General features: G+C 35.1%; 1 protein-coding gene across 1 annotated transcript; it reads left to right on the top strand.

Moving 5' to 3' along the window:
* Positions 1–209: 209 nt before the first annotated feature.
* On the top strand, positions 210–10,410 carry LOC121419069 (histone H3-like centromeric protein cnp1). The gene is made up of 4 exons (XM_041613362.1): positions 210–532; positions 5,093–5,196; positions 5,930–6,007; positions 7,178–10,410. The coding sequence occupies exons 1-4, from the start codon at positions 352–354 to the stop codon at positions 7,310–7,312; spliced, it is 498 nt and encodes a 165-aa protein (XP_041469296.1). The 5' UTR covers positions 210–351; the 3' UTR covers positions 7,313–10,410.
* Positions 10,411–11,295: the final 885 nt, after the last annotated feature.

The following is an 11,295-nucleotide window of genomic DNA, read 5'->3' as shown; positions in this document are numbered from 1 at the left end:
GTTGAGGAAATGGAGGGATCCCACTAAAAAGAAGGACTTGTTGAGTGTGGAGTGTGTCATGCATCCCTACCCTTTCCGAATCCTAGAGCCCCCCTCCCCACCTTTTATTTTTCGGGGATAATATACGCGAGTCTTGCCAAGCCGATTTGCAGGACACAAAAATGGTCTGAACACGATTAGACTACAAATATTGGATATCAATGTTTTATCACGTGACATTCGCGGCGCGTTGATGCAAATTTCGGCATCGCGTTACCCGGAGCTCGGAGTCTGTTGTATGTTACTTTCTTGCTTGGAAGTTTACAAACAATTTTTTGAATGGAATTTAATTAAATATTTGTCCCTTCAAAAATGCCACGGCCTTTACAAAGTGAAAGACAGAATGCGACGCCCGCTAGTACCAGTAAACGAAAAAAAGATACACCTCGCAAGCGGCAAGGGGCAACGTTTGGAACACCAGCTGGAGCTGCACGACCAGCGGGGAGTAGCGGGCGAGAGTTGGGACAAACACCGCTGTCATCAGGAAAGAGACGTAAGTAACGTCCTGTATTATGTACTGACCGCACTATGTTTAAACTTTAGCGTAATAATGCGCTAATAATGACACAGAGTCAGAGGCCCTGTCAACAGGTATTGCACTCATGTTCTCTGACAGTAAAGTAGTGAGTGTCAGTATATATGCTGTGCACTGTGTGCACGTTTGCTGGTACATGCCAATGAATCAATAAATGAAAAATGTTGGCTTATTTTCTCAAGTCTTTTTCTTTATAATTCATTGCTTGATTTTTGACACTGTGTGAGTGACCGTCACTCAGTGACTGTCAGTGTCAGTTTCCATTAACTGTTATTACACTACAGCCCAGGCAATTCATAACTTGACAGTGACTCTAGTCCTAAGTAAATTTGATTCTTTTGATTATTTTTTCCAAATTAATAAAATGATAGATTGAATTTGAAAAAGACAATTTTCTTGCCATATTTACTTTCTACCAATAGAGAGGGTGTGCAAAAATATGCTGCTAAAATTCAAGTTTTTGAGCACTCTGCCTCTGGTGAATGCAAAAATTATTCCCAAAATACTAATGAAATTGAAAAATAAATTGCAACTGTATGTAAATTAGAATTTTCTGCTCTCCGCGGAAGCGGGGGGCTGGGCCACTTTTTTTCCCCAAAACGTGTCCAAAAACGTAAAAATGACCATAGGATTGTGATTTTTTGCATGCTCAGCCCACCCCCTAGCCAGGCGGCTTCTAGAGAGTAAAAATCATTTACTGACGTATGATTACTCTCGATGAAGCCAAGGTATTCCTATGGGCAAGTCCAAGAATTCGCGCGCGTTCCGTATGGGACATTTCAGAGGCTTCAAGACCCGAAAAATAGTGTTAAATGACTTTGATTGGATTGAATACCCTCATGATGGTAGACATCTAGGAGAAGAATAATGATGAAAATAACTGACATACATGTATGACCTTGACCTTGATCTTTTAGAGAGAACAAATGTGCTGTTACGTATGGGACGCAGAAAAAAGACAATTTTTAATACATTTTTTCAAGTTGAGAATTCTCTGAAAGTATTTCATTTGACAACTTGAAACTTAGTGTGAAAGAAGTCACAATACTCTAGTATATTTATGGCAAGTTTCATGTCATAAGCCAAATCCCTCTACTTACAGACTCTAATTAAACAAATTAATGACATGTTATGTATGGGACATTTTGTCCCCATAGAGAACGTACACAATTTCCACCATAATTCAAAAAATTGAAATAATTTAAAATGTGGAAACAACAAAAGAGTTTCTTTCTTTGAAAATGTTCTATTGAGACATATTTGATATGACTGAAAGGGAAATTAGCCATTTCAACATTTTTTTCCTTTGTTTTTCGTGGTTTCATGAATTTCTATTGTTTTTAATTTTTTTCTTTTATTTAAATTTTCACAATTTTTTCGCTTTGATTATTTTCATTAATCAGTATTCATAAAAAATCAGTCTTTAAAAACTAAAGAAAAGGTAAATAATCACTTTTTAGAGCACTTTTGAAATTTGTTTTTCTCTATTCATTTTGTACACAAATCTCCCCATTAACATTGTGTGTAATTGTCCCATACGTAACATGTTGTCCCATACGTAACAATTTTTAAATTAACTTTTAATTAAAAGGTAAACTGTAATTTTGAAACTTTGTGGGGTATAACATTTTCATACTTTATGAATTAGAACTTCCCATAGATGCAACAATACAAGGATTGTATTATGAGAAATAACTTAAAAAAACATCCTCAAAATGTTACGTAAGGGACATTCCATCCTTGGACAAGACCTAATTTGCATAATTAATTAGATGACACCACTTTTTTCCCCCAAAAGTAATAAGATGTTAGGGGGTCCATGTCCCACCTATGACTAAATCTCACAAGTTTTCTTTTCATTTTCTATGAGTTTTTATAATTGTCCCATACATGTACGTAACGCCCATTTTACCAATTATGCAAATTAGGTGCCCCAAATTAGCATAATTATGCATATTATCAAATTTTTCTTAATGAAATTTAAAAATTCAACATTTGGGCTTTCTTACCCCACCAAAGATAACTTCTTGAATTAAAGATGAAATTTTGCCTTATATTAACTAGGGTGACCTTTTCTTGGACTTGCCCCTATCCATTCATGTGTGTGTACTGTAGGCCGCCAAAACCTGAAACTTTCGCCCCCGAGATTTCTACTTTCCTTCTGAAAGATCTAGCCCTAAATCATGTACATGGGATGCAACTTCATTTCCGACATTTCTGCTCCATCTTCTCCTTCCTCTGCTGATCCCGGAGATCTACAACTCGTTGTTGCATTGTTTAATAAATAGAGTAACTAATAAGATCACAAAACACTTCCACCCTCTGAGTTAATAGGTATCGGTGATACAGTATGATTCAAGATTTTAGAGAGAGAGAAAGGAGTTACGAAAGATGTGGATTTTGTGCAGGAAGAATAAGAGCTTACCAATAACTTTATTGGTCAGCTTGTCTGGATAGTCTTGGATGGACAGGTAATAAAATGGACTTAACATAGTCTTTACAGCAGTCTTGACAGAATAAGGAGCAGATCGATGCAGGAAAACCTGATTTTCTCACTTCCACTTGGAGTTAATCACGCTGAGTGTCAAACACATGGCAGCTAGCTACATGTATGAAGTGGATGAGTGTCTTCATCACCTTGATGACATACCCGTAAGCGACAAGTGGGAGAAGTAGCCTTCTTTATCAAACATAGCCTGCACTGAGTTTGATAGGTCTGACTCACTATAGAGCTGTGACCTGATGACAACAGCTCGTCTTTAATAGAAACTGGGAACTACTGGAGCTGGGGTAAAGTGCACTTGACGATGGTAAATCTATGTTCCTCCACAGCGAAAGAGTAGATTTTGACAGAATAGCAGCCAGTACCTCATCTTTAACCTTGTTCGTAAGAAAGTCGTAACTGCCCTATTTGAGGTCTTCTTCGAGGTGATGTAGGAGATGGGCTTGAGCAGAAGAATGTGAAGGTCAGGGAGATTATACTTGTCCAAGATGAGCTGCCAGGACTTGATGGTGGGGGTAGTCTTGGCTACAGCATGTAGAAGAGTCCTATATTCAAATCTAGTTTGGGGGAGATACAATGCTTGTCCAATCAGGAGGAGCTTCTCAAGGTCAACTTGAGAACTAAGTGAAGGAGCCCAGTGAGAAGAAAGAAAACTTCCTCGTCTGCTGCTATTCTAGGGAGACCAAGGATTTGCTTGAATAGCTGATGTTGTGCCTGATCAAGTGTTTTCTCCATCCCTTTTATAAGGTGTGATACTGCTGCTCCATAGAGCATATATACGTCGGATGCAATGGGTCTTCTACGGGGAACACAGACAGTGTTGTGGTAGAAGGCCTCCTGCCTACTTCCTGTTAGCGCATAGAAAGTTTGTATGCCTTTTGTCTTTTTGAGATGATCTTTTCTGTTGGGTCTCTTGTCACTAGATTTTATGATGCCAAGATGTGGATGTCGGGAAGATGTCAGTACTGTGTCACTCCCGAGATTCCAGGACAGGAGGTGGAGTGCATGTTTACCCTAAGTTATATTTAATTTTAGAACTACCTATCCTATTTTTAACTAAAATTTTATTGAATTACATACCTTTATACACCTAATGCATATAAAGGTATGACTTTTTCGCAGAAAAAGATAGAAAAATGAGAGGTTTCTTACTGGACTGATGTCATGTATCCATTCGTTAACACTGCAAATATAAAAAGCTTGGAAGTTGACCTTTGAACTGCTTCGATATGACGTAGCTTCAATATGACGTAGCTTCAATGAGCTATTTTACGGAGTGCCATTTTGAAGAACAATTCATAGATTAAAATTATTATTCATTAAATAATAAAATTTGAATATTGATTGTGAATAATTGTTATGAAAATAACAGTGTGTCCTCAGCAGATTTTGTTGCTAAGTCTCTGAGGCCCAAATCATATTATTTTCAGCCTGGAGTACCCCTTTAAAAAGAAATTTGAAATCATCACAGAGACTCAGAGAGAGGGCGCTAAATATTCAGAAAATCTCATTTCAAAAATTATTCAAGTTGATGGTTGAAAAAAACAAACATTGATGCTAGGCCCAACCGCTGTGTAAAATTAGCTTACTTGAATACATTCACAAAGACCTAAATTTTTCTCATGTCTCATCATTTTCATACTATGAATATGTGTCTGCCTTTGTGTCAAATTGGCAACAACAGTGATTTTCACATTAAATAGGTGGTTTAACTTTATCCTATGTTTACATTGGAAGTTGAAACCGAAGATTGAAATACATGTCATAAATAGAAATACAAAAGTAAAAAGATATCAGAAGATAAATTCATCAGCTTGCGTATTCCATACTAGTGACAAATTCAGAGAACTGTTTCACTGAAAATGATGAATGCAAAATTAAAAAAAAAACATAATTTTGTATTTTCTCATGATTTAGACAATGTGATTGTTTATTTCACTATATTGATAAATATTATTTTCAATCCAAAGTTTCCCTCTAAAGAAAGTTCAATTCTTATTTCGTCTTACATGTAGATGGAACAAGACGGTTTAGACCGGGGACTCGAGCTCTGATGGAAATCAGAAAATATCAAAAGACTACTCATCTCCTGCTCAGGAAACTTCCCTTTGCTCGAGTGGTAAGTAGATTTCTGTTAGGAATTTATCAATTCTCTGCAAATGTACAGTATATTGATTCAGGCCTTAAATCTTAATATATTTTGGGCTAGGCCGTTTTTTATAGGGCTTATTACTTCATTACAACACAAATTTAGAAAAATTGAAAAAGGCCTGGTGCATGAAATTTCTACTTGTAAGGCCAATCAGGCTCTGTTTTAGAATGCTCCAAGCACTGATATGTACAAGAACATATACTCTAAACAAAATATAGAATTCATTCATCAAACTACTTATGTCATTTGTTTCCTATTATTTATTTAGTATTCATAAATTCTAATTATAAGATGAATTTAAGCCTAAGAGATTGGTTAGTTACGCTATAATATATATATCTTTTTCCCCAGATCACTTGAGGCATTTTTAAATCAAAATAAAAAGGCACTCCTTCAAGTGAAGGATCATTATTTTGATTTTTTTTCTAAATGTACTTGTGATTAATTTGGTGTACTTGAATTACTATTTGGGCTGATAAATGTACTTTAAAATATCTGGTATTATGTCACGAATTGAATGTCTTTTAAAATGGATCATTGGATAGTGAATATTGCTCATTAAAAATGTAATTTGTTTTTATTCTAACCGAACATGTATTTCAATTTGTAAGAAAATTTAGCTGGTAGTCATATTTTCCTAGGTAGCATTTGAAATGTTTTTCAGAATCAAGTGTTCATATTTTTTATCTGTTTGACATAGGTAAAGGAAATTTGTCAGATCTTAAACCCATCCTCCGAACTTCGCTGGCAAGCTGCAGGAATTATGGCATTACAAGAGGTATGTATATTTTGATGATGGTGCTATGTTGGGCAAAGTATTGGACTAGTCTAGTTTCAAGTTCTGTGGTGATGGTGATGATGATGGGAACATGGAAAACATTGCTGTATTAAGCTGACAACACTCTTTGGTTTAGTATCACTTTCTAATCAAGCCCTCAATTGACTGAACATAAAGCAATGTCTTCTCCCAACCAGCATTGTTTAAGGGTAGAGGTCACCCAACAGAAATTTTATTTGCATAAATATTAGACAAAAATCTAACAAACATAAGTTCTTTATTGAAATTGGGAGTAAAATAACAAAATTATGGCATTTGAAAGTTTGCTTGAATGACATAACTCGGATGGTGTTTATAAATTTGAAAGGATCGATTCCACACTGTGGAGTGTCGGCTAGACACAAATGAGTGAATACCTAAGTATATTTGACAGACAATTGTGAGACTAAAGGGGTGTTGCAAGAAAATATTTGCAATCAAATGCAAATTTTCTGTTGCAATATTAGAATCAATAGACCAATTTTAGCTGTAGCAAATCAGATCACACTCCTTGTTTACAGAAGCAGATTACTTATCAATCATGAATTTACAATTAATTACAAGACATATGATTGATTTAGGGACTGAAAATAGACTTGCGATTGATTGCAAGTTTCTTGCATCGCCCCATTAATATTGGTACCTCGTGCAAAGAGAGAGTAAGTGACATCACATCCTTTTTTCTTTTGTACTTTAATATGTGGATCATCAAATATTTGTCAATTTAATAATCATTATGCTCTTGACTAAATCAAAGCAAGTAATATTAAGGATGATTTTAATCGTTAATGAAGTTGCAGAAGCATGTGTTACACTGTTGGGTTATTTAAATGATCTCAATGAATATATTTCAATAAATATGTACAAAAGAAATAGCGATAATGTCATTTGTGTATCACCTGTGTTGTGCTCAACACTGTTTTGGGGAATTGAAGCACAATTGTTTATATTTTACATTGCTGCAGCATATGTGAAAAAATAAAGACCATTTTTTTTTTAATGTACTGTACAGTTTGTAGATTTACAGGCAGCTATGTTAACCTAATTAACAAAATCAAGAGAATTTTCTGTACTTGTGTGACTTTCACTGCCAAATTGTTCAAACATGTTTGTGTGGTCCCATTTCTACAGGCAGCAGAAGCGTTCCTTGTCCATCTCTTTGAAGACTCGAACCTTTGTGCTATCCACGCCAAGCGAGTCACCGTCATGCCAAAGGACATGCAGCTTGCTCGACGGATACGCGGGAGAACAGACGGACTTGGGTAGTACATTGTAGGAATCTTGATTGTACAATATTATTGACGTTTGATGGACGGTGATCCTCTTTTAAACCTATTGCTTCATCAAGTTCCAATGGCCATCAAAACATTGGTATATAGGCCTGTATTCTGAAGTCTTGGTTGTTGAAAGGTCATGGTTTAAAATTATAGGAAGCTGTTATGTTTATATTTTATGATTCTTGTGTTCACTGTGCTCTGTCTCCATGCTTTAATGGTGTGTTGATGATCATTCCCAGATATTTATGAAATGAATTTGACCATTCAAATGTGTTGAGAAATTGATTCTGTACTGTTACAAGTTTGTGTCGAAAATGGCTATCCATATGAAAACCTCAAATTAGGACCTGGTTTATCACCCCCGGGTTCAGAATATGGGCCTTGGTGTCTTATGATTAAATTCTCTTTGAAAGCAGGAGAGCTTTGAATGGTATGATTTTAATCTGGCTTTTAAAAAAAAGAGAGATGTGTTTGGAATAATTGACTCTCATGCAATATTGAAAGAAGTACATTCTTGACAAGTGATCATTAGGATTTTACAATTACAATTTTACATACTGTATGTTGAAAGTACATGTAGGAAGGTACATGTGTTCCCCATTATTGACAGGGGGGGGGGGGGTGGTTGAATACAGATATATCTGGTTGTGCCACTAAACCTGTACCCACTTCATATTGACAGAAAACGGTCCCCTTTATTGGAGGATTTTTAAATCTAAAATAATGCCCTATTTTGAATTTAAAAGGGTAAAAATATCTGCTACTAATTGTGAAATGTCAGAATCATACTCCTGATTTGTTATGTTATTTTTTCTCCACAATTCCATCAGTTAGAGTGATACGTTGCATTTCCATACACCCTATAACAGGTTAATCTTTCTCCCATAAGGGGATAAATACATGTACATTGTAGCATTTATTAATTTTGCATCACTTTTGGTTCAAAATTCACCATTGCAGACACTTCAGTAATTTTGGCCTAATTCAGAAGTTTTGTATAATTTCATTGAATGATTCTGGGTGTAAATCCTAAAAAAATGTTTTGCGTGTTACCCGAAAAGCCACTGCAAGAAATCGTGTTTTCTATAGATTGTCCTGGTATACAGTAAGGAAAGCGATATTTCAAGAGAGTTTTATGAATAGTTTATACAGTACTGAGTAATTCAAATGATCCTACATGTATATAATGAATTCATTTTAAAAGAGGATCACTATCACTATTGTAGATAAAAATGTATATTTTAATAGTTTGTTAATACAATCCTTGTGAAGTTTGCATCTCACTTTGTTCTTCCATTTAGTCTATTTGAGAGTACTGTAATCTTATCACAGTTATCTTGTTTCATCTTTTTTTTTCCAAGTCTAATCTGCATTGTCTCGTTAGGCTATGGGAGTCGTACTCCTGCAGAAGAAACATTTCACGATTGTTGCAAGAAAAAATAATACTCGGCAACCCTGAAACTATTAGGCAAATACAGGTATTCAATTGCAAAATGGAAAGCGATTGATGTTTTATTTTTGTCTTCCAGTTTTTAATAGAAGTTCAACCAATTTTATGTGGATATATTTATGCATTCATTGATAAAAACAATATTTGATATTCAAGAAACAATATATTTTAAAATTTCAGCAACTGAAAGAATTTTACGTGTATTTGAATAGCCTATCCATAAAAAGCGTTGGGCTTGCCTGTTACTGATGGTACATGTATGACAGAGATGGACAGATGGCAAGGACATAGCCGGAGTGCCGGTCATCACTGGTGAAATCGTCATACATGTAATTCTTTTGTGTGATTGTCTATTCATTTACATTTACACGTGTGATTTACGAGACATCCCATATGTGGTGATCAATACTTTTTTTTCCCCCACCAGTCAAATATCTCTAAAAGTTGATGTTGAAACCTCACTGCTTATTGGCCTATTTTTGGACAGAGTCTCATAAATATTCATAGGTTTTTTCCAATTAAAACAATCTAAGAAGGAATGAACATTTGCATTGATCTGTAATAGTTACATGTATGATAGGCACTCACGCCTATGCCCTTGTTAATGTTTGTCTCCTTAACATTAGAAGCTTAACATTTGCATTGTAAATACAATTTTTTTTACATGTATATACATAATGTATTATTTTTATTGTGCAGATTCATCATTGATAGCAGTTTGTCAACTGAAGAGGCTACCCTGTTGAAATAGAAATAAATAAATAGAATACATTCCACCTAATGCATGAAGTCAATACCAAATGTCTGTGGTCTTGGAGGGGGGGGGGTAGATTTTAACAGGTGTGTAATATGGCCACAAGAATTATTTTCATACATTTTATAAAATCTGATGTTTTTAACCTGAAAATTGTAGGAACATACAAGTTATAGATTAAAAATTATAACACCCTCTCGATTTGCAGTGCATATCTTTATGTTATGATCTGTTCTTGTAATTGACCAATTGTTTAGCAGTGTGACAAACAGGTGCTATTTCAGTAAATGTCATGAGAAACTGTCTGTGCACAATGATTACATATTTTATTTTTTATTCATTGTTACAGTGGATGGGTATGATTGAATTTTAGTACATTTTAAGAATAAGTCTTAAGGATAGACCCTTATTTTTGAAAATTTGCTTGAATCAATTTTTGAAATGGTATTTCAAGTTTCCATGATGGAATTCTGTTTCTCATTCTGCGTGTACATCCAACAAGTCACCCATGTGCCTTTGATTCTGGAAGGTTGATCGCAAGTGTTCATTATATCAGTATATTATGGAGTTATAAATGAACTCTCATTATTTCCTGCAGTCTTCAAGTGCCTTGGATGAAAACTAATTATTAATTTATATTGATATTCATCTTTTGATAATGCTAGTTTAAATTCAAGTTTGAATTTGTGTGTCATGTTTCTTTAGGGCCCTGTTGCAGAAACCTTGCATTTTAAGTTTTGAATGCAAATCAAGAAATCGGTCGCATGTGAATTATCAGCCAATCTGATTTGCATTTTAACAATAATGTTGAATGTATCCTTTTAGTGTGACAGGGTCCTAATCAGACAGGGCATAGTTATTTAACAAAATGGCAAATAATGAATACTGCCTGAAAATGACAAGAGGAAATAAGTGACATATGAAACAAATTAAGTAAGTGATCATCAATTACATAGCCTTTGGGGCATTTATGTATGACCATTCATGTTAAACCAATGGCTCTCAACCTGCTTTATTAGTGTCCATTTGACTTAACTTCGATCGAGCCCCCTTCACTCTTTCTGAGTGAAAGAAATCCGAATAAGGGAGTGTACATGGGGGAAAATATTTTCCTCTTTTGGCAGAAAATGCTATTTTATGTCGCTTGCTTTTGGCATTGTTGGGCAGATTCGTTGAGATATAATAGAAAATAGTGTGTCTAAAGTAATATTAATTAATTCCATTGTACTCTCCATCACATTCTCTGGGTATTAAGCCTTGCCAATAAATTGACTTGTTTTAATAAACCTGTCTGATGCTTCCTTCATTGATATACAATGTACATGTAATATATCTCATTATGCTGCAGTTACATTTCCCCTAAGGCACAGTACAGTGAGTCGAAAACGGCCGTTATATTCATTTTTATTCCAACCACCTTTTTGTAGCAGTTTTTGACTTGCCGTACGGCTGCCGTGGGGGAAATGTGACTGCGTCATTACTCTGCATAAGTTGACCTTCCATGCCTCAAATAATCGCTTCAAAAGCACTTTTTTCCAGGAAAGTGGGGGAGTGTTTGATGAAAGTTGTCAGCTCTGACAATTTGTAATAATCTGACAGTTGTCAAAGTTACTAGTAATAGTTGGACGCCTACATTCTCGGTCAGTCAAAACCAAGGAGAGTTGTCAAATATTGATGAAACACTTCAATGATCATGCAAAACATTTCTTTTTCAAGTTTAAGGAAGCTGAAAAAAATATCTGAAGTCCTACAGATTTGGCTTGGCAGA

The sequence above is a fragment of the Lytechinus variegatus genome, chromosome 1 (genome assembly GCF_018143015.1).
Source record: "Lytechinus variegatus isolate NC3 chromosome 1, Lvar_3.0, whole genome shotgun sequence".
Lineage (NCBI taxonomy): Eukaryota > Metazoa > Echinodermata > Echinoidea > Temnopleuroida > Toxopneustidae > Lytechinus > Lytechinus variegatus.
This window is presented reverse-complemented; position numbering and strand designations above follow the sequence as displayed.